Below are 24,560 nucleotides of genomic sequence, written 5' to 3' on the forward strand. Positions count from 1 at the left end.
AACCATGGCTACACTCCATATTTTTTCATGCTCTTTGACATTTTGGAAAGCTCATATTACACACTTCAAAACCCTAGTTGAAAGTTTCTTCAAACTCTTTAAGGAAATGGGTGAAAAAGATCCATGAACTTTGAGAAAAATGAAGTTTTAAGTGAAGTTTTCAAGAAGTACCAACTTTGAAGCTCCATATCTCTTAAATGGTTGATCTTATGGAAAAAAATTATATGTGTCAAAGTTGTTTATTGGATCAAAATCTACAACTTTCATGTTGGAAGTTTTTTTCAGTTTGTAGGTGAAATTTTGAGAAATTCCCTTTCAAAGTTTGGAAAAAACCATGAAAAACACTTAGAAATTTTTCTAAGTATGAAAAGTCAAACTTTTGACTTTTTGATTTTTGATTGATTTTCTTGATTTTTCTTGATCAAATGACTTCATATATCATATATTGATGATTCAAAACTTCAAAAGTCATGGTTGACCAAAATTCCCAAAAGTCAAAGGTGTTCTTGTACAGTTGACTTTTTCAGACGAATCGCGTTTCTGGAGATTTCAAATGAAACAGGCTAATCTCACCAAATGAATGGTATGAATGGATCACATTGAAGCATTAGAGGATATTGAGCCATGGTTTGAGTTGTAGCACCATGTCCTGATTAAAAAGTCAGTGGTTCAGTGAATTAGGTCAAAAACCCTAATTGTCGACCTGATGAAATTGATGACTGTGGATCTTGAATTGAGATGTAATTTCCATTGTATATTGTCATAGGGATTATTTGAGGATGATTGAAACCTTTGATTGACTTCCTGGGGGTTTTTAGGGTTTCCCAAATGTGATCCCTGATTTCAGTCCCTGATAGTTCAAAACCCTGATCTGAGGATTTGTCTGATCAATCTTTGTGCAGAAGATGTTATGAGCCAATGGATTAAGTCAAAATGGTGCACTTGAGGTCTTGATATCATGTCCCAAGTCATTAGATCAAATCCTGAGCAAAAGTCAGGAGTATGCTAACTTCAGTCAAAACCCTAATTCAGTCGATTCAGAGCCTTTGAGCTTGTTGAGATGGATTTTTTAGGACCAAATGTTAATTGTTGATGAAGATGATTCATTTGAGATGAAGGGAGAACAAAACCCTAATTGATTGTTACTTGTACTGATGAGTGTTTTCTTGATTAAACCCTGCTGAGTCACAAGTAGCAAACACAAGCTAATGCAATTTGTTAGAGATGCAAATGATGCATATGCAATGATATGAGGTGGTATCTTAGGTCAAAAATTGGGGTATGACAGAAGGGACCCACTATATCAATTTATGATAAAAATAATTTTATTTAAGAGATTAATGGAAATTCACTATTAATGTAAAAACAATTTTACAATGAATTCCAAATAAAATAAATTATTTTGATATATAAGTATAAAATTAAAATTAAAAAATAAATATTAATTAAACCATTTTAATAACTACTTCTTCCATATTTCTTTCAAAAGACTTTAATTGTATAATAACAACGTAAAGTTGCTTTACATCATTTTAATTGATTTTTTATTTAATTAATTAATATCAAAACATTCCTTCTAATTTTTTATTAATTAAATAATAATTAAATTAAAAACAAAACCGTGGGTCTTGAAGTTGGAACCCCAACTACATCAATTAATAATATAATTAGTTAGGGTCTTGCTAACCAGTGCCCTCAAGGCAATGGTTAAACATTTCTAAAAAAAAAATATTTTATAGAAATTTTAATATTACAATTTCTAAGGCATTAAATACGCAGAAATAAATGTACTATTTTAAAAGTCTTAACCATTGCTCTGAGGACATTAGTTAGCATTTCCCAATTAGTTAATATTAAAACTTTCACCAGAAATTTATTTTTACGTTATTTTTACTCTTTAAATAATATTTAATTACATTTATCATGTTTTTATTGAAAAATAGTATAAACCACGGCTAAAAAATTATATCAAAATTTTATCCATTAGTTTATAATTAAATTAAAGGTCATGCTAACATGTGCCTAAAGGCACATGTAAGGATACTATAAATAGAAAAAGTTAAATATAATTAAATGCAATAAAGTTATATTTAAAGTTTCGATATACATTAAAATATTTCTATAAGTATCTCTTTAACTTGTGCCTTTGGGGGCACATGTTAGCTTTTCCCTTAAATACAAAACATGGGTCTTGGAACCTCCACTACAAAAGTTTGGATATTAATTGATTATAATAAAAACAATTTTAATCAATTAATATCCAAACTTTCATCCTAAATCTTTTCAATTAATGAATTAGTAATCAAATTAAAAACAAAACGAAACGTGGGTCTAGGAATCCCACTGCATCAATTTAAGGATCATTGGGACATTCACTTAGTGACCACGTTTACCGATACAGTAGTAGGAAAGAAGAAAGAAGAAAAAAAACTGCGGGTGTCAAACAATACATTAGAAAACAAGACATTCACAGGGTTTAGTATATTTTTGGAAACTAACGAAATCACCTGGCTACAAATCCTTGCTTATGGAATTTCACACCTCAGGACCAACAAATTCACTTGGTTTAGTCCATTAAGTTCTCCTCTTCCTCTTCCGCATTCATCTTCGTCTCAACCGTCTCAACCATGCATTTGAGAATAGTAATTTTATTCATAATCTCGATCATTCCTTCGCTAACTTTATTCCAAAGTTCAGCTTGGGATTTGATTGATTTTTCAAGCATATGGAGGTCTCCTTCGCCGGCTCCATCTCCGTTGTTACCGATTAGTTCCAATAACCTATTCAAACGTCCAAGATTTTCAGCTTCCATAATCAGCATATCCCTCGCTACTTCTTCATTGCGGTGTTCAGGAGTAAAGTGAATCAAATCTGGATTGCGTTCTAGCATGTATTTAAATTTTTTCTAAGCAAAATAAAACAAATAATCAGTAAAATAAAAACTAAAATAACATCAACAAAATAAGGTCGATTACCCTTAGAGAATCTCCAGATGCATTCTTCGGATGATTTAGTCCTGGATGGCGGAGAATGGTAACCCAAGCTCTACCGTGAAGATAGACACCGATCATGAGGTCGTGAACATGAAACTTATCAAAGCGAGACATTCCGGAAATTAAAACTTCTAAACCCCTAATAGAGTTACAATCGTGTATATATATATAGAGTCACATTGGGCCATGATAGTTACAAATGGGCCCAACATCATTAAAATAAGAAAATTTTAATTTTTGTACCCCTACAATTATACCTATATTCCAACATGAAAAAAATTTGGACCGAAATACCCTTGTATAAACAATACATATTTTAAAATTTTTTACTTTTTCCTCACATTTTAGAAAAAAATTTGAAACACCCAAAAATATATAAACCGGAACACTTTTCCAAAGTCTTCAGGTTTAGAAAAGAACACACCGGAACACTTAGAAAAAGAGTTCTAGTAGTTTTCAAGTTGTTTGAAGTTGCATACCGGAACTAGGGGTGGCAAAACGGGCCGCCCGCCCCGCCTTATGCCTGCCAAAAAACGAGCGGGGCGGGCATGCCCGCTAAGTAAAATGGGCATAAAAGTCATGTCTGCCCCGCCAAGATGGCGGGTTGGCGGGCGACGGGCTTACCCGCCTATTTTATTTATATTTTTTTTAATAGATTAATAGGTTTTTTTTACCTTTTAATTAAACTTTTCACCTATTTTTTAAAACAATTTTTTATAAAAGTAATTTTTTAACAAATTTACTCAAAAAAATATTACATATATTTATAAAAAATGTATAAAATAAACCATCAAGAATTACAATTACTAGAATTAACTTAAAAAAGAGTGAGTTTTGGAGGAGGAGTGGGTTTTGGCGGCGCGGGTATGGCGGGCGGCGGGTTTTGGCGGGGCGGGCTTTGGCGAACGGCGATCCTAAAATCCCAACCCAACCCGCCATTTTTTGGCGGGTGCGCGGGCAGCCCGGCGGGCCCTGGCCCATTTTGCCATCCCTAACCGTTGCATGAAATGAATGAAAAAAATAAAACCGTATAGTTTTAAAAAAGTGTAACGTCAGGATTTAAAAATCACTCTAGGCAACATTTTTTCTATGTTGGTTAATAGCCTTAGGAAACATTTTATAACCGTTGCCTAAAGACCAAAATTTTTATTAAAAAAAATTAAACCACCGGAACACTTTAAATAAGTGTTCCTTTAAAGTGTTCCCGAATGTAGCTACAATCACCATTTTAAACAATTACCGGAACTCTTTTTCTAAGTGTTTTAGTATGTTTTTTTAAACCGGAAGACTTTGAAAAAGTGTTCCGGTTTATATATTTTTGGATGTTTTGAATTTTTTTTTAAATATAAGAAAAAAGTGAAAATTTTTAAAATATGTATTATTTATAAGAGGGTATTTTGGTCCAAATTTTTTTCGTGTAGGGGTATTGGTATAGTTGTAGGGGTACAAAGTAAAATTTTCTTAAAATAAGAGGATTTTTTTAATGTACCCCCTATTTTTCTAGCGCACTGTACAAAAATATATTTATGCCTTTAAGTTTCGGAGATATATTTTCGGACGTACCAAAATACAACAAATTGTTCAATAAAACCCTGAATCAGTGAAAAGAACTTATCGGAAAAACAACTATGTATACCTTACGTAAATGTCTCTTCGGACGCACAAAATTTCAGTATTTGTATGGACCAGGACACCAAATTTCATGCTTGATTTTTCTGGAGATGTATCTACGAAAAACTTACGTAGATGCATCTCCATACGCTATTTGATCAAATACGCGTCAAACACTCTTCCCCTTCCTCACTTACTCATACTCTTTCAAAATCTATTTCTACAAACATTCCTCAACCCCAAACAACATCAAAATTCATCAAACATCATTGAGCAAGAAGGTTCAACTTGAAGCAACAGATTGTATTTTTTTGAACTTTATTGAGTTAATGTAAAATTATGTAGAATTTGAGTTTTAGACTATAAAATCAAAAGATTTTTAGTGTTTGATAGCTTAGAACTAATGAGGAACGATTTAGTTGGGTAGTTTTTTTATGATCAATTGATTATTTTTTTTTAATGTTTTATGGGTATGCATTCCGCCATTGATGGTGCTTAGAGTTGCAGGAATTTTCGGAGATGCATCTCTGAAAATTTTCAACATTTACCTATAAACCGGAGATGCATCTCCGTAAGCAGTTTGTTTGTAATGTTTTGTTTAGTTTTTTGTAATAAACTCATGGTGTAACATTTGTCTTGTCTATTTACAAGAACTATGGCTGAAAGACCAACCAGATTGAGAAACTATTGGGTTGCACAACATGCACTGTTCAGAGGGAAAATAGTCAACCTTCCCAGGCTCCTTCTACCTCTGGAAAGGTTGACGCGGAGGCGGCGTCAGGTTCTAGGGCTCATGTCTTTCCGCATTTTCTTTGTCCTCCCGTAGCAAGCGAGGGTCCCCTGCTCATGCCTCCCCGCCTCCATCTTCATGTAGACGCATGAGTTCACCTATTCAGGTATCTAAGGCAGAGGAGACACCCGAGACATCTGAGGCATCACATGCCTAGGCGACACCTGAGGCACCTGAGGCATTACATGCCCAAGCGACACTGGCGGAAACTGAGGCATCCTAGTCCTAGGCGGCACCTGTGGCATCCCAGGCCCAAGTGGATAAGGTCACACCTACGACACCTCAGGGTTTTGGAGGAGGCACATCAGAATTATCAGTGTTGCCTCTTTACCCATACCATGTTTCCAGACATATCTGGGACGAAAAGGTAAAATTTAGTTGGTATCAGTCATTTAAACATGTGTTTGTTTTATTATTAACTTTTGTTTGTTTGAATCATTCTTATTAAACCATATATGCAGAAACATGATCCGCTAAAATTCAACGACCATATATAGAAGATAACTCGCCTGGAAGAACCCAATGAGTTGTAGTTTGAGGAAGTTTTGCAGCTATCAGGATTGTGAGACTTGAGCAAAAGTGGTTATGTTACAATTAACCATGATATGTTTACTGAGTTTGTGGAGAGATGGCACATAGAGACGTTATCGTTCCATCTACCACATGGTGAGATGTCTATCACATTGGACAATGTCACGTGTCTGCTGCATCTTCCAATTAGGAGGAGATTTTTAGATCATGGAAAGTGTGACAAAGAAGAGTGACTAGGTTTAATGGTAAAATACTTAGAAGTTTAAGCAGAGAGTTCCATGAGGGAGCTTGACAAGACACATGGGGCACATGATAGGTTAAGCTATTTGCATGAGGTGTTTGATGATGAGATAGCGAAAGCTCGACAGGCTGGTGGTGATGTTGAGTAGGTAGCGCAACATATAATGTATGCTATGAGAGCATACTTTTTGTATTTTGTTGGCACTTACATTTTTGTGGACAAGAGTGACACTTACATGGATTTCATATACTTGCGGTACTTCGAGGATTTTGAGCGGATCCATGAGTACAATTGGAGGATCGCTTGTTTGGTCTACTTGTACTCTAAGTTATCTGAAGGATGTATGTGGAAGATGAAGCAGGTGACAAGCAGTATCAAACTTTTGACGATAATATTTCTTGGTCTTCTATTGCTTGTGTGTCATTTTGTTAATTATTGCAACAACGTTACTAACTAATGATTCTTGTTTTTAGACCTGAATCCTACAACACTTCCCACGCATCTTCGATTGGTCACTTGATCAGAATTATACTAAGGATAAGCCACGTGCTTTTGCATTCGCCCCGCTCGTAAGGAACCAAGAGACAAAGCCATTCAGGGTGTATATTGACCACTTGGTCTTTGAGGATATACACTTCCACAGTTACGTCGATCATCGTGAGACAATTCACTTTGATGACATTGTCAACCCTACCTTTCACAATAAGAAAAGGAAAGCAACAACATGTTTTTTTATTTTGAATTAAGGTTAGTGAAAGTTAGATAATAAACATAAGCAAATAAATATTCAAAAATAAATACAAGGGTGCTTGGTGGTCTCCCCCTAAAGGTCAACCCAAAGGATCAAGGGGATATGAGAGAAACATGATTGTGATCTTGTTCTAATGCAAATGAATGATAACTGGAATCTTAAGGGTAAAAACTGGGGTATGACAATATCGATTGAATACCTTGTGTATCATCATTAATTTAATTTTTTATTGTTATACATCAATTACATGTTTAAGTGTGTTAATTTCAATTCAAGTATAATTCTGGCTATTTCGCTTTAAAAACTTTTGCACACATACTTTGAAAAACCTCCGATAATTTGTTTTCAAAAAATCGGTTGTCCTCTTTTAAAAATTCTATTCACCCCTCCTCTAGACTGTTTTCTTACACCATATTCTCACCCAATAGAATAACCATCCAAGAAATAATTGTAAGTTCTTCATGATAATCTCTCTAACATCTGATCCATGAAGTGTAATGGAAAATGATCTTTTCTGGTTGCTAGATTAAACCTTTTGTAATCAATGCACATCTGCCATATCATAATAGTTCGAGATGGAATTAACTTGTTCTTTTGGTTATGAATGACTGTTATACCTCTTTTCTTCAGCACTACATGCACAAGACTCACCCATGACTATCAGAGATGGGGCAGATCATTTTAGCTTTTAGATACTTTAAAACTTCTTTCCTTACCACCTCTTTCATAGTGGGGTTTAGCCTCCTTTGTGGTTGCACCACATGCTTGAACTCTTCTTCCACCTTAATTTTGTGCATGCAATAGGCGGGACTAACACCTTTCAAATCTTTTATACTCCATCATAATGTTGTCTTCTTTATCCTCAAAACCCTCAATAATTTTTCTTCTTCGAGATTGGATAAATAACTATTTATTATGGCTGGTTGTAACAGTTTTTCACCCAAAAAGACATATTTTAGGTGTTTTTGTAACTTTTTTAGCTATGGATCTTGTGGTTCAGGGGTTTGGGTTTGTTGTTCATTTTTGTCCAGCTCTTCATTTTTTCGTGGCATTCTCATCTTGTATTACTTGAAGTTGAAGCAAGCATTCTACTATATCAACTTCAAATTCATATTCAACTTGTTCTACTGAATTCACAATGACCCGATCCATCTGAAGGGACAGTGTCTCTGTGTCGAAGATCTTCTACACACTTTTTCTTCCACCAAATCAATTTGATAACATTGCAGATTCTCTTTGTGATGCCGCATGGCTTCAAAGTCATTGAAGATTTTTTTTATTATTGAATCAAAAATATCAATTCTCCAAGTTCTACATCGATAAATCCTCTACTTGTTGCTAAAAATGGCCTCCCTAGAATGAGGGATGTCTCAGTATCTTCAGGCATGTCAAGGATCACAAAATCAGCAGGAAAAAAGAAACCATACACCCTAACCAACACATTCTCTAACACACCACACGGGTAACTGATAGACCTATCAGCAAGTTTCAGAGTTATAAGAGTCGGTTTTGGTTCACCATAATTTAACTTCTTCATCACAGACGGTGCATCAAATTTATAATGGCTCCCAAGTCACATAAGGCTTGACCTATAGTCAGTGGTCCGATTGTGCAAGGGATGGTGAACCAATTGTGGTCTGTTGATTTTGGAGGTAACTTTCTTTGGATGATTACACTGCATTCCTCTGGTAAAACGTTGCTCTCTTCCTCTTTAAATTTCCTCTTTTTCGGCAAAATTTCTTTCATGAATTTTGCATAAGTCGGCATTTGTTCGAGAGCTTCGTGGAATGGAATATTGACTTGTATCTTTCTCAACATTTTCATGAACATAATGTGCTATTTCAAGCTCTAGCTTCTGCTTCTTCTTTAAAAATGGGTAGCGTGGGTGGTTTAATGTAGTCTGGAAGTTTTGGATTGGGATCATTCAAAATTTTCTTTTTAGTCATCTTCCACGGTGAGTCTTTGTCTATAAAATGATCAAGAGTGTACTCTCTTATCTCATCCTCTTCAGGCTCTTCATCCCTCAAATATTTTTCTCAACTTCTGACTCTTTTTAAATTTTTTCCCGACTACCACATGTTTTTTTTCTTTGTTAAAACCCTTTTTCTCTTCAACTACGTTAGGAATTGCTGGCATAACACGGTTTCTTAATTCAAGATTTTGACATTTTTCACTCTTTTAGCCTCCACCAGTATTACCACTTTCAACTCCACTGGATCCCTGTTTGGACTTCCATTTGTTTGGAAAGCTGGCCCATTTGCATCTCTAAACTTTTAATTGTTTGCATCTCTGTTTGGACTGCCATTTGTTTGGACAGTTGGCCCAATTGCATCTCTAAACTATTGATTGATATTGCAGTACTTTGATTTATGGTGATCTTGCGTTGGTTCATCTCTTTCTGACTCTTAATCATTTCATCAAAATTTGATTTAAAGGATTGCATGAAATTTATCAGTGGTTTCTTCTAGAGGCTTCATCAGTTAAATATTATAAAAATAAGGCTTAAATGCACTTTTGGTCCCTGTAAGTTAGCGACTTTTTTATTTTCGTCCCTGTAAGTTTTTTTTGGTTTGAGTCCCTATATTTCACTTTCGCGTTCGTTTTAGTCCCTAAAATCAAACTCCGCAAGAAATTTCGCAGGAAAATCCACTGCAAACTTGCAAATTTTCCTGCAGATTTTGGCTTTAGGGGACTAAACCTCAAGCAAAAAATAAGATATAGGGACTCAAACAAAAAAAAAACTTGCAGGGACGAAAATAAAAAACTCGCAAACTTACAGGGATCCAAAGTACATTTAAGCCTAAAAATAACTTACAATGACTCAATAGTTCAAAAAAGGCAAAATACTTTTTTTTTGTCTCGTAAGTTTACCTCAAGGTTCATTTTGGTCTCTTAACTTAAAAAATATTCATATTGGTCTTTTAACTCTTCAAAACGTTTCGGTGTAGTTCTTTAAGTCTAATTAGCGACGAATTTAGCAACCGATTTCTGAGTTTTTCTGTTGCTAATTAGACAAAAAGGACTAAAATGAAACATTTTGAAGAGTTAAGGGACCAATATCAACATTTTTTAAGTTAAGGGACCTAAATAAATCTTACGAGACCAAAAAAGATATTTTGCCTTAAACAAAAACACTTAATTTCATCTCGTGAGTTTTTCACTGGAAACAGTCCAAATCCGAATTAATGTGATAGAAACAAGTGTCCACGATTCTTGCACGAATTCTAGACTGTCATGGAGATTAAACTCCCATTCTCAAAAACAAGGGGCATCTCATACTAATTCAGATAAATGACAATTTAAAATTATAGTTTTATTTGTTAATGGATTAAGATACCGTAAAATTGTGATTTATTTGATTTAGTCAATATTTTATCTTAATTAATTTCTTTTATTTCAGAGTAAAGTCTTTCTTTTAATCACTTTAAAATATGATTATGAATGTAGATTTTAAAGTGATTTTACTTAGTGGTAAACGAGTTCTTGTTAAAGAACAAAAGTTTTGAGAAATATCGAGTTAGTTCGATTACTAGTTAAAACAATGTTTGATTAATGTCTTGCCAGTGTCATAATTTCTCAACACGAACTTGGAATACAATTTTAAAAAACTTAAAACAAACATGAAATTATTGTATTTCGTTATCATATTCCCAAAAAAATATTTTCTATCCATGAAACAAACACATCCTAGATTTTAAAAAATAATCGAATCACTTTAAAACCCGACAAAGTTGAAGCCGGCTAAATATCAACGTGAAAAAAAAAACTAACCCTAACTCATATCCAAACATCAACTATCTGATTGAAATTTAGTCTTAACCATAGCTTCGAGAATAGTAACTTTATTTAAAATTTCACTCATAATATCAATAAGACTACAACTCCCCTTGCGTAATTCTCCAATAAGTTTGATTTGTTCAGTTTGAGATTCGATTATTTCTCCAACCATTGTAGAGATATCTCCTTCGCCGGCATCTCCATCTTCGTCCATACCAATTAGTTCCAATAACCTATTCAGACGTCCAAGATTCTGAGCTTCTTCAATCAGCATATCCCTTGCTACTTCTTCGTTACGGTGCTCAGGAGTAAAGTGAATCAAATCTGGATTGCGTTCTAGCATGTATTTAAATTTAAGCTGAAAAATATAAAACAAATAATCAATAAAAAAACGTAAACCAACGGCTTAAATGAACAAAATACAATGATTATTATTCATGACTAATAATACCCTGAGAGAATCTGCAGATGCATTATTTGGATGATTTAGTCCGGGATGGCCGAGAATGGTAACCCAACATCTACCATGAAGATAGACACCGATCAAGAGATCATGGACATGAAACTTATCAAAGCGAGTCATTCTAGAAGCAAAAACTTCTAAACCCTAGACGTAAAGTTTTAGATTTTAGGTCATTCATCTAATGTATTATAGAGAGTACCCACATTGGGTCCTGATAATAGTTATAAACGAGCCCAACATTATTAAAAAGAATGTTTTTAAAAGATTTGTTTTTTAAAAAAATTTCTTTACATACATGACTTTAATCTCAAATAAAAACAACAATAAAATTATTACTTGTGATTTAAAATACGTACAAAAAATTATACCCGCTTTCCGTAATAAGTTGCTTTTTATTAAAAAAAAATCCAAAATATTTTTTTTTATATATTATTATTATTATTATTATTATTATTATTATTAGGGTTAAATATGTTTTTGGTCCCTATAAATAAGTCAAAATCTAGTTTTAGTCCCTATAAAATTTTTGTTCAAAGAATGGTCCTCTTAAATTTTTCCGTCCCCATGTTTAGTCCTTGCCGTCTATTTGCTCTAACGGAAGCAGACGTGGCACGCCACGTCACTAAAAGTCAATACTGTAAAAAAATATGTTAGATTGCGGGGGTTTTCAACCTCCCTAAATTTGATATTTTTTTTGAAAATTGCTACGTTCCAATTTTTTCTTACCTACAAATATCAGTATTAATTAAAGTATTGATTCATATATTCCCATTCTTCTTCACACTACAATAAAATAATAGATTAGCTACATTGAATTATCCCCACCCACTATCCATAAAAAAGAGAAATTGGAGAAAGTCAACACTATAGTCAACACTATACCAAACTAGGTTATTTTTAAACTATAAAAAAGATTATTTAACTCTAATTATTTTTAAACTTGAAATAAAATAGATTATTATTGTATATTGTTTTGGTATTGATAAAGATATTAAAAATTTGATTATTTTTTTGGTTATTGTAATGACTAGTGGATTAGTCCTAAGATGAAGATATATGATTGTGAAAATATTTTTTAATTATATTTGCAGCTATTTTATATGCAGCTATTTTAAATGAATATCAATAATCCTATTAATTTTATTTACTTAAATAAATATCAACAATCCTTTTAAGAATAGTCTAATTAATTTTGATTTTATATTCAGCTATTTATTTGCAGTTCTGTTATATGGACTAATTAACAAGGAAAATATCCTCTAAGTGTGTGCATCTCCTATTTATAAGTATTATTTAAGAGTAATAGCCAAACATATTTATATATTGTACAAAGGATAGATTACTCATTGTAACAAGTAAAACATTGTATCCAAATGTTAAACTTAGATATCTTTATTCAAACAAGATATCTGGTAAATTTATGTTATAGCATATGCTGCTTCTCCTATTCTATTTCCTTTCTTTTTCTTTCCCTTTTCCAAATGTATCCAAATAAAATAAAATGATATGCAAATGCGAAAGATATGCAATGTTTGCAATGCCTATATAGACACTGTTAATTATTGAAATAAATACAACAGCTTATGATATATCATATTACATGTGTATTGTATAATCTTTGTTTTCTGAATTATGAGTTTATTGTGGTTGATCCCTAAAATTTTCTTTCTGTTGTTCATTTACATCCACACCTTTATGTAATCTTTCTCTTTTCAGAACCATCTTTACAAGCTTCATCTACCCTATCCCATGCAAGAAAATATACAGCATGGCTGTTTACTATGTAATAAGAAAATAGATACACAAACATAGCTGTAATGTAACTGAATCTCTATATTTTCTATAAGTCGACCACACTAATCCAGTTTGGGACCATTACTATGATTTTCTTGCGATGGAGTAACGGAATCGATGAGGAAGGATTTTAAAATCTTATACTGTTTCTTGGGCTTCTCCATATTGATTGCATGCCCTGCATTCTTAACAACAACTAGTTGTGCATTCTCGCCTAGATGCCTACACACCAGAAGAAAGAGTTCAATGTAAAGTTATAACATTGTAGGGGCGTTTTGAAGATAACATTAAAAGTGTGCTAAATTACCTTTTCAGTCTGTGTGCTAATTCCAGTGGGAATACCTGGTCCTGTTCTCCCCAGATTATTAGTGTAGGCTGTAACATTGCAAAACTGTACCTCTTAGGAAGTTATAGTTCAACAGATTGCAAAACTTAGTGAAACTCAGTCAGTCATAAAATAAGGACAGGGAAGAAGAGATAAACCTGGGTTATCTTAGGAAGATTAGACAGTTTTCTATCCTTATATAATGTTTCAATTAGTTCTTTCTTCTCCTGTCGGTATTCGGTGCACATCACCTGCAAGTAAAACCAGTTCCAGAAACAAATTTTGGAGAATTGAAAAGCCATACTTGTGTATTCACGTCAAGGGATAGACAGTGAGACAGTGTAGAACAAACCGAGTCAGAACTTATTTTCAGCTAAAAACTATTAAAAATTACAACAAAAGCCTGTTTTTAGATCAATATATGCAGTAGCTCTATATGAATATATCCCCATTTTTGTTGTTATCTCTTCAGCACGGCAATGGTGAAAATAATTAGAGTTAAATAATCTTTTTTATAGTTTAAAAATAACCTAGTTTGGTATAGTGTTGACTTTCTCCAATTCCTCTTTTTTATGGATAGTGGGTGGGGATAATTCAATGTAGCTAATCTATTATTTTATTGTAGTGTGAAGAAGAAGGGGAATATATGAATCAATACTTTAATTAATATTGATATTTGTAGGTAAGAAAAAATTGGAATGTAACAATTTTCAAAAAGAATTATCAAATTTAGGGAGGTTTAAAACCCCCGCAATCTAACATATTTTTTTTATAGTGTTGACTTTTAGTGATGTGGCGTAACACGTGGCATGCCACGTCTGCTTCCGTTAGAGCAAATAGACGGTAAGGACTAAAAATGGGGACGGAAAAATTTAAGAGGACCATTCTTTGAACGAAAATTTTATAGGGACTAAAACTGGATTTTGACTTATTTATAGGGACCAAAAACATATTTAACCCTTATTATTATTATTATTATTATTATTATTAGGAGAAAACTTACATATAATTTCTTAGATGTGGTTTATGCTATTTGCCAATAAAAATATGACAAGTGTACTTCAACATCATTTAATGAGTGAAAATATAAAAAAATTACCTATGTATAAGAGGAAATTATACACTTGTTAAATATTATACACGTGTTGTTAACATTTCAATTATTATTATTATTATTATTATTATTATTATTATTATTATTATATTTATTATTATTATTATTATTATTATTATTATTATTTTCAACTATACCTTCTAGTTAATATTTCACTTTAATATATTTGATTTGTTTTTTTTTTTAATAAGCAATTGATTGAAAAGCTCGCACTAGGGGTGCAACCCTTACAAAAAGGAATCAAACGAAAAGGTTAACATAATCGGATAAGGGAAGGTTATCATAAATATATTTGATTTGTATTTATGATAATTTTGAATTCATCTGCCATTGATAAGAATATTTTAGTAAAAATATATTTTTTCTTCTTTCATTTATACACTTTTTTGAATATGTGTGAAAACTTTAAATGAGTCATGTTGGAAAGTGGAAGTAACAATTACTATTTTGTGAACAAAGACCAAAATAACAAACAACGGGAGATTACTTTTACATTAATATGAAGGTTAGGGGTGGAAATAGACTGGGCCGAGTTAGGCTTTGTCAAGCTTAAGATTGGCCTGTAGCTTGTTATAGAGTTATTTTTAGGCCTGAGTCTGACCTTTTCGAAGTTCTAATTAGCCTGTTAGTCTACATAAAAATTTATTTGTTTTAGACATATGTAAATAAGCAATTAAAATAATGTTTAAATAGAGTAACTAATTAAAACACCAAGAGACTAAAAATTTGTTTGCATCGACTTATTTTAACTTGCCTATTAGCATAAGTTCTGTGAGACTATGTGTTTAAGAGAACTTATGAAAACAATGTTCATTAGGTGTTTTCATCTTATTTTCACAAGTTCTTCATGATAACCAAGTTTTATTTATATATTTTATTTCAAAATACAATACATAACATAATGATAGTAAAAAATTCATATTTATCTAAATAGGTCGGCCTGATAGGCTTAAAAGACTTTTTTTTGGCATAAGGCCTAGACTTTTTAACTAAATATGCTTATAAAAAAGCCCAGGCTTTTTCTATTTAAACAAAACCTATGGCCTGGCCTAAGCCTGTGTAGGCTAGCTTGTAGGTTCCTGTTATCGGCCTGACCTATTTCCATTTCTAAGGACGGCTAACTGCATTCCACGTCTTATTACACGCATTCAGTTGCTAATTGCTTCTTCTATTTAAGAAGGAAAACACGCCATTTTTCAAGTATTCAAATAACTTCTCATTCAAACTCCATTTTTCATTCTCACACTAACTTGAGCGTTGGAGTGCCAACCTTCTCCACCGCATCAAAAGCTCTGGACCACAACAGCAAGCTTTGCCTCATCGTTTTCTGATTAACTCTAGTTCCACTATATAATTTTGACACCGTCTATGGGTAACGACTTGTGATTCCTCTAACTTTCCACGATTAAACTTCTCCTAATTCAATCGAATCTCCTCTATAAAAAAAATCTAGGTCTTCTCCAATCGAAGTGCAAATCTCCATCTCCGGATCACTTTTCCAGAATTTCAACCTCTATTCCCTCAAATATTCGTTTAGATCCACCGACAATGGTAGCTTCTAAATATATTTGTTCTATCGTCCAACGACAAGCCGCCGTCGCCTCCACTGAGGCTGCCAAAGATCCATCTCCTCTTCCTCTAGAGACAAACAATCAAGTCTTGGTGGTTTCTCCATCCATTCCTTCACAACAAGTTCCTGTCCAACCTAGGACAGTTCAATGAGAATTTCATCCTCTTCCATTCCTCAAATCTTTTCCACAATTCTAAAAGGGTGAATATTTACTTAAACCTCCACCTTTGCCTACAATGCTAAGGCCACAAATGTTTCTTGACCTTCAACTACTGCAGGCTAAACTTGGCATGAAGAGATCCAATGATCTACTTGACAATGTTTATAATATAGGATCTACTCCACAATTCCACTAGAGTGAAACTTCACTCATACCTCCACCACTTACTACAATTCAAGGACCAAAATTATTTCTCGAACTTCAACCACTGCAGGCTAACCTTGGCGTGTAGGGAGCAAATGATCTATTAAACAATATCTATACAACAACATAAATCTCATGCCTTATTAGAAATATTATTTCAGATTGAAGAAAGCCTATACCACATCAATATGAGGAACAACACCATACAAGAGTCGACTTCATGAAGAAAACATACCGCCGTCGTTGAATCGATAGTTATCCTAGATGAAGTGCACCAATAGGAGATCCAGGAGCCACTAAGTCGCCGAAGACACAAACTCTTGTTGAACATGTGACTCCATAGACAAGAGGGGTAAGTTGTAGAGGTTTGAAAATCGATAATTTAAAATTAAATCATTGTGAAAATTTGAGTTTAAAAATATTATGAATATAAACACGAAAATTTAAATTAAATTAAATGTCAGGTAAATAAAAATATAATAGAAGAGAGATAACACTATAGAGGTTCGAAAGTAAAAAATGCACAAAAAAAAACAAGGTTCATCTACTTAAAAACTTAGACTAAAAACACTAAAACAAGGTAAAAAATACCATTAATTAATTTCCTCCATACTTGAATCATTGCTTGTCCTCAAACAATTTGACTAAGGTAGGAAAGACAACTAGTTTAGGTTTATCCAGTTTACTCCAATTAAACAATTTTTTTCACATATATATTTTTAGGCATAGGCCGGATAATTTGGTGAGGGTTATCCAACTTATTAAACGTTCATTTTACCCCCTTTATTTATTTATTAATAATATGTATTTTTTCTTACTCAGCTCTATCACCGCAAAAGGTACATGAATCACATTGTATCGGACCATCAAATTTTAAATTTCAGAAAAAGGACAATAAAGTAACTAAGACTACAATTCAAAATAGGTTAAATCAAAATCTAATCGAGAGGCTCTAGGCGTTAGGATAAGAACAATAGATAATTTTTTCTCAAATTCCTTAAACCTAGGCTTTACGTCTCATGGACTAGGGATGTTCATGGTTCATGAACTAAATTAAACTAAACCATATTAATTATTCAGGGCAGTTCTTAAAAACCACTTTAACAAAAAATTGTTAATATATGTTAAACCAATTACAATTCTGTTTAGAACCAGTTCAAAATTAGTTCATAATTTTAAACTAGTTTAATTTATTTTAACCAATTTGAAACCAATTTTTGAAAAAACTAGATTATTTTTTAACCAAATTTCAAACTGGTTTTCATATATAATTTTTGACACACACCTATAATTTTTGACAAGTACAATGACGTCCATAATAACCTAAGCCACACCTTCTTCATCACCATCACCCTGCTCAATGTTACCCTTCACTCATACACCTAGTCAATTTCAGCTATGATTAACAAGAAAGCTCCATCCTCGCCACAAAGTACTAACGATAGCGGTGATGCCGACGCTCTAGCGGAAATGTGTGCCGTAATGGACGAGTTACACATCCTATACGATTATGAAAGCAAGCACTAAACATTGATTTTGTTATTTAACCATACAAACTGTCTCGATTTATGCTTATGTAATAAACATTGCATCATGGCACACCTACTTTTATTTATTAATTTCATGTTTAGAATAATTGAATACTCATGATAGTTTGTTAAGTTTTATTCTCAATTGGTTTTATCACTACCTACGATATAGAAAATCAAGTACGTGTCAGTAGCTTAGATATGAGTGATTCAAGGGGATGTCCATGGTTTTAAATTGCAAACCGTATCACATGATGCAGCCGCAATATTGCGGTTGCGGTATTGTGCGTATTCGCATCAGGCCGAAATTGCAGTGTGATTGTAAATCACAATAAAACTCACATCATAACGCTGCAACGACCGCATCGTAACACTACAATAGTCGCATCAGACCGCAAGAGATTATGCAATGCTCACAAAAAAAATATTTGGTTTACCTTCCTTTCTATTTATATCATAGATTTAAGATATGTTTAAAAAGATTAGTGATATTCAAAATGATGGTGAATTGTTAATGACATATATATGAAAATTTAGAAAAGAAATGTAAGACACGTCAAATTTAAAATAAATAATAAAATATAATATTTTATGTTCATAAATATAAATTCACGCTGCAAAGATAACAATTCGCATCACAACAACCGCAATAGCTGCAACCGCAACCGCAGTCGCAGCCGCATCCACAGCCACAACCGCAATTTAAAACAACGGAGCAACCATCACCCATCTGTCATACAAGAAATAAAGGTTTCTCTCTCACTGGGATCATGTCAAAATGGTTAGCCATATCATCTAATGCATGGCCTAATGAAAACAACCATATGTGTGGCGGTTGATGAGGGTTCAACAATGAGGCGAGGCAATCCGCATGTGCCACACGATGTGCACGAGTTTCCGCAACAATAGGAGCTTTCCACTTGGAATCGGTCAAGCATAAAGAGGCGACCGAAAGAAAAGGGTAAGCGCATCAAATATAAATAATGTTATCAACATATCTATAGAATATAATCAGCTAATCTTGCTCTTTTGGGCTATGAAGCACTGCAACACGGACACTGGGATATGACACAACACATGACACAACACATACACTCTGACACCATAATATAAAAAACATAGGACACCAACACCGCTATATATTTGAGCTTATTTGAAATTAATTGATTCATTTATTATTAAAAGAGTTAAAAATATTCTAATAAGGTTACCAAAAAAAACTCTAATAAAAAATATTTTCTTTAGTTTTCATTTATAACATAGCTTCAACACATGTTTAATTCTTTTAGATGTGTGTGATATCTCTCTTTAAAAAATGTATAAAACGCGTTGAAGCAAAGGAAAAAGCAAAATTATTTTTTAAACACTACTTTAAATTGTCCGATATGTGTTGTATGAGTGTCATACGGGTATCTAACACCGATTTAAATAGTGTCGAAGCAAAGAAAATACATCATTCATTTGGTAACACTTGTCTGACTTTTTTCGACACTTGTATGACTTTTCTGACACGTGTTATACGAGTGTCATATAAGTATCGGACACAGATGCGTGTTGGACACTCCGACATGCCAACTCCTAGAAGTGTCCGTGCTTCATAGTTTTGGTAAGTCTCTACTAATTATTTGGACTCAATACAAGTGGTAGACTTTAATTCTCTTGGCATAACTCTTTGGCTGCTCCTGATAAATATTCTTAATTAGTATCCTGAACAAGGATGCACATCTGATAGATAGTTTATTTTATATAATTTTTGTCTTTTATGAATAGCAATACCTGTAATATTTCCCACATTATATAATTTACTAACAGAAGCAAAGCAGCAATCATCCAAACAAAATATCCCATTTTCCATAAGTGAAATTAAGTTAAGATTTGCATAATGTTTATTCATTGTATTATCATTAAATACCAAGTCTGAATGACTAAATTCGTGTTTTAATTTGTTATTTCTCATAACTTGGCGAGCTGATCGACAAGCGGACTTGGCGAGCTAATTTTGTGGATATGGCTGATCACATGATCGCTCGTAAGGAGGATAACATCGTCAAAATACATCATGAGTATCAAATTACAATCTGACTAAACTAATCTTGAAAGCATAAGCAAAATCGTTGGATAGGCCAAAAGGTTTGGCGGACCCAAGACTAAACTTTAATTAGTTATTTGTATTATTAGATAAGGTGAGTTGTTGTCTCTGTCGCTTGTAATTAATTATTTGTATTATTGGATAAAGTGATTAAGTTACATCATAAATTTTGAATAATTTTGATCTTAGCTTGATTCCATGTTTAATCCTTTGATCTTCTTTTTCACAATGTTACAATCCAAATTAATGTATTTCAAGTGCTCAAAATGTATGAAGAAACTTTTGAATGATTTGAAATTCATGCAAGAAGTTTTAAATTTAAAAAAATGGATGAACAGTTTGAATGTTAATTGATATATAAATACATTTTGGAAAGAGGTAAGTTGTATTTCTAATGCATAAACACGTATATACATCCTAAAACATCCCTTTAAAATGGAGCATAAGTTTAAAATCAAAATATTAAGCATTGGAATGAATGCCAAACATTTTGAACATAAACGTGGCAATGCTTCCGCCTGGTAGTCGAATATCAATATGTGGTAGTCGACTACCAATTGTCTAACATTCATATTTTAAAATTTCAAACACTGGTAGTTAAGTACCACTATGTGATAGTCGATTTCCAGCTCTTTAAAAAGTGAAAATATGCAAGTTTTTGACCTGGTAGTCGAATACCACTACTTGGTAGTCGACCTGGTATGGCTTCAAGAATGATCATGAATGATAATGTAAGAATGGTTTAGATGAAGTGAGAGACGAGTTTTTTGAGCAATTGAAAGTTTTATAGCACGAATTGTAACATGTACTTTATTTATGCTTTCTTGTCTCAAACTTTACTTGAATTCCAAGGATCATTCAATCTTGATCATCTTCTTTTATAATTTAAATGATATTACTTGGTCCTTTTTATTTTTTGATAGCCTTTTTCTTCATCCAAATTATACTTAATACAAGATGTATTCACAGCGATCAACTTTCGGTGCCTACTTGTAGTAAATTGATGGACTTGTTTCATTACCACGTCTTGACAATTGGTGACGGAGAGCTCGAGGAGGCCCATATACCATCTCAGGGTTGTGTCCCTAAAGTAGTCAGACAAGATCTTCCACTTCATAGAGTAAGGTGCTTCGATGATAGCCATCTGAGTGTTAATGTAGGCCACATGCTCATATGGATAGGTGCGTCCATCAAACTAAGCCAATGATGGCAGCTTGAAGTTCTCTAGGATGAACGTATCCCATATTTCATCCGACGGAGGCTGGGGATCCTGTGCCTCTAGTTCATCCACCATATCAGTCCCTTTTGGCATTACTAGATATTGTGAACATTGTCTTTAAAAGTTTGGTTCTAACGTCGAAGGTCATCCATAGTGGCATGCATCTCAACTATGACGTTTTCCTCACTATCAGAGTCTTCCCTGGCCGGAGTAGCTGTCTTTTTGTTCACCATGCAGTGGGATAAGTGCAAAGACAATACGCTGACTGATTATAGTGAGAGTGGTCCAGGTTAATTTTACCGGAGCCCTACGGTGGATGCCAATTGTACTGGATAAAAGTATAATATACATGACAGCCCCTTTTGGATGAGGGTTGCAAGAGGCTTTAACGTTGTTAGGGGGTATTTAGAGGTAGCTCACGTGAGATTAGAAACTGTTGTTTAAGTATATTTATAAATGTTATTGGTTGTCCTACTAATATAATAATAACAATGTATTTATGGCTCGGGGAACTTGTGAACCCACATTTTGTGAGTTAATACATACCTAAATATTCTCCTAAGTTATAGCTAATTTGCTTTTAGTTGTTGTTTTATTGCATTCTAGTTGTTTTATAGTAATTTTCTTGGAGTACAATAGATCCTCCCTTTTGTTATTTTAATGTGTTTTGTGCTTGATTAAAGGTTAGCTCTGTCGGGATGAGGCAAGACTGCAGTGGTCATTACTTAGGAGCGCAAACTTGTACAAAAGTTGGACTTAAATTAAGGAGATAAAAAGTGGTGAAGTCAGCTTGGTTTCTAAGGGAAATGTGGAAGGATTGTTGCATTGGAGGAAATCTTTGTTGTGTTTAGAAGAAAATTCATTTGAATCAATTTAATAAGGCTGGGAGGTACTAGAAGAAAAAAAATAGTACAATAGCACTTTGTGCACTGCGCAGCGCCGCCTGTGCCCTTGTCCCCCACCAATGTTCCCTCGTACCTAGGGGTGGCAAAACGGGTCGGCTGTCCTGTCCCCCTTATACCTGCTAAAAAAAGAGCGGGGCGGGCAAGCCCGCTGAGTTGAATGGGCCTAAAATTCAAGCTCACCCCGCCAAGGTGGAGGATTGGCGGGCTTGCCCGCCTATTTTTTTATTAATTTATTTTTACATTTTTTAATAGATTAATAGACTTTTTTTTACCTTTTAATTAAATTTTTCACTTATTTTTTAAATTTTTTTCTTATATAATATCTGTTTAACAAATTTTACTTAAAAAAATGTTGCATTTATTTACAAATAGTTGTATAAATTAAACCATCAAGAATTGAAATTTCTAAAATTAACTAAAAACAGAGCGGACTTAAGGCGGGATAGGCTGAATGAATAGGCGGGATAGGCTTGCTTAGCACGACAGATCACATCATGGACACATATTTACTTCTACAATAATAATGGATCATAGCTCAACATATTTATTTTTGATATATTTCCATTCCCACATTACACTGTTTAGAACTGTTTTAAGTGAAGACTTTGATAATCGATATTATTTGTTATCTTGCTCATGATTAATTTCAAAAGATTGTTTCTTACAAAATCAACCTAAGTAACAATTCACTCCCTCTGGATACGATATCTTTAATTTTTATCACTTGCTACTTTCAAACATACATGTATACTTGCATGTTACACATTTTAGAGAGCAACAGAACTAAACCGAGTCCCCTAAATTCAGCAACCATTCTAAGAGTGACTGGATGATTCCTTGAAATCCCTTACGAGCGTTAAGTTCCCTGACTTGCTATGTAATGTCTATGACCCGTTAGACACTCTATGCACGATTGTGTGTCATGGACGAGAAACTTGAAGACTCAGGCGACACATCTAGACAAGAGACGCTCAAACCAAAATAAAGACGCTCGAACTAGTGAATGAGAGATTAAGAGGATAAAAGGCCAAGAATGTGCCTCTTGACTCGCCCTAAAGACTCTCTAAATTATATCACTACATGAGTCATCCTATTGATGTGAGAATCTTCTTGGTGAATAATATAGTAAATACATCCATGTCCTTTAAAAACAAGTTATTTCTTATAACCCAAATGACTTATTTTTTTTACAAGAAGTAGATTAATTATTTTTCTAGTTTCTAGTTATTTATGAAGCACATAAAGAGCCAATATTCCATCCACATCATTTTGATTCAAATTTCTCCTAACACCTGAATAATGGGGAAACATAGCTGATTCTGGGTCACTACTATGTCCAAGCCCTAAAAGGTGACCCATTTCATGCAAAGCCACAGTTTCTAAATCAAATTGTTTCACAATTGCCATTGGACTTTTAATAGAATTAGTCCTCCTCAACAATCCAACATCAATACCTGAAATAATTTTTGTTGTAGTTAGTTATCCACAACCACATGAAAATCTACTATTTTAAAATAAACAAATTCAACATAAGCACCATCTAAGGGAGGTGTTTGTGAGAGCTAGCTGTTTCTACTTGTTTGAGCTGATTACTGATTTAAAGAAAATAATTGATAATAAAAAAGGACCAAATTTATAACCAACTCAACAAATTTTTTTGTCCTATTTTGTTTTACTTACCAAAATCATCTTGAAGACTCGCGGGAGTGTTGGTCCAATGTTCATCACCATCAAAATGAAGTCTTCCATCTTCTGGAGGAAAGCTATGAGCAAGAACATTTTCAGGTCCGTCAAATGGAGAATTATCACCGTGATCACCACTGTGAAATCCGATTATAATATCGGCCATACTAGCAACTCCAACTTCTGTGAACGTGAAATCACTAACTTCCGACCAACTTAAGAATGCATTCTCACACGCTTTCCTCACATCATCCATAGTCAATGCATTAACACTTGATTTATACATGTATTTCAAGTTTCTTCTCGAGTCATTCCATTTTGGCGAGCCTGGGAAGAAGGTATAATTTGACATCCTCATTAATCCAATATGTTTGTAACTATGATGATACAAATCAGGGACACCACAACGTGGAAGGCTCATGATTTTTATTGTTGTTGTGTCTACAAGACCGGTTACATGTAGGTTATGGTATGTTTGAAAATCTTTTAGGGCAAATTCCAAGTTTTCATCAAAGTGGTCGTTTGGAATAGTGGAAGGATTAGTAATAGCATCATGTTGAACATTTAGGAAGCCAAATTTTTTAAGGTAGTTTTTGAGTTCTCCAATGCCTTTTAGGGTTTGTCCTTTTTGAGCACCATTAAGGTTTTGGAGAGTTTTGATGAATGGAACCTTGGAGGGTTTTATGGTTCTTGACTCAAAAATGGGAAATGGATTTCCTAAAAAGAGTAAAAGGAAAGAGGTTGAAAGTTTAACAAGATTTAGAGCCATAATTAACTCTATAAATTTTGGAGTGAGTGACATGCATATGGA

The 24,560-nt window shown here is 33.6% G+C and overlaps 3 protein-coding genes across 4 annotated transcripts; all 3 read right to left on the reverse strand.

Annotated features, from left to right (window-relative positions):
- Positions 1-2,493: 2,493 nt before the first annotated feature.
- Positions 2,494-3,115, reverse strand: LOC131647285 (uncharacterized). The gene is made up of 2 exons (XM_058917197.1): positions 2,976-3,115; positions 2,494-2,905 (listed from the first exon to the last, which is right to left on the reverse strand). Exons 1-2 carry the CDS (start codon positions 3,105-3,107, stop codon positions 2,567-2,569), a joined length of 471 nt encoding a protein of 156 aa, XP_058773180.1. The 5' UTR covers positions 3,108-3,115; the 3' UTR covers positions 2,494-2,566.
- Positions 3,116-12,795: 9,680 nt separating this feature from the next.
- LOC131647286 (uncharacterized) lies at positions 12,796-13,761 on the reverse strand. Of its 2 annotated transcripts, XM_058917199.1 has the most exons (4): positions 13,629-13,761; positions 13,435-13,527; positions 13,259-13,326; positions 12,796-13,173 (listed from the first exon to the last, which is right to left on the reverse strand). In XM_058917199.1, the coding sequence occupies exons 2-4, from the start codon at positions 13,522-13,524 to the stop codon at positions 13,014-13,016; spliced, it is 318 nt and encodes a 105-aa protein (XP_058773182.1). In that variant the 5' UTR covers positions 13,525-13,527; positions 13,629-13,761; the 3' UTR covers positions 12,796-13,013. The 2 variants fall into 2 exon arrangements, with proteins under 2 accessions (XP_058773182.1, XP_058773181.1); XM_058917198.1 differs by lacking the exon at positions 13,629-13,761 and having other exon boundaries at positions 13,435-13,615.
- Positions 13,762-23,206: 9,445 nt separating this feature from the next.
- LOC131652779 (metalloendoproteinase 1-like) lies at positions 23,207-24,560 on the reverse strand. Its single transcript, XM_058922735.1, has 2 exons — positions 23,747-24,560; positions 23,207-23,520 (listed from the first exon to the last, which is right to left on the reverse strand). The coding sequence occupies exons 1-2, from the start codon at positions 24,549-24,551 to the stop codon at positions 23,291-23,293; spliced, it is 1,035 nt and encodes a 344-aa protein (XP_058778718.1). The 5' UTR covers positions 24,552-24,560; the 3' UTR covers positions 23,207-23,290.

Source organism: Vicia villosa, linkage group LG2, assembly GCF_029867415.1.
Source record: "Vicia villosa cultivar HV-30 ecotype Madison, WI linkage group LG2, Vvil1.0, whole genome shotgun sequence".
NCBI lineage: Eukaryota > Viridiplantae > Streptophyta > Magnoliopsida > Fabales > Fabaceae > Vicia > Vicia villosa.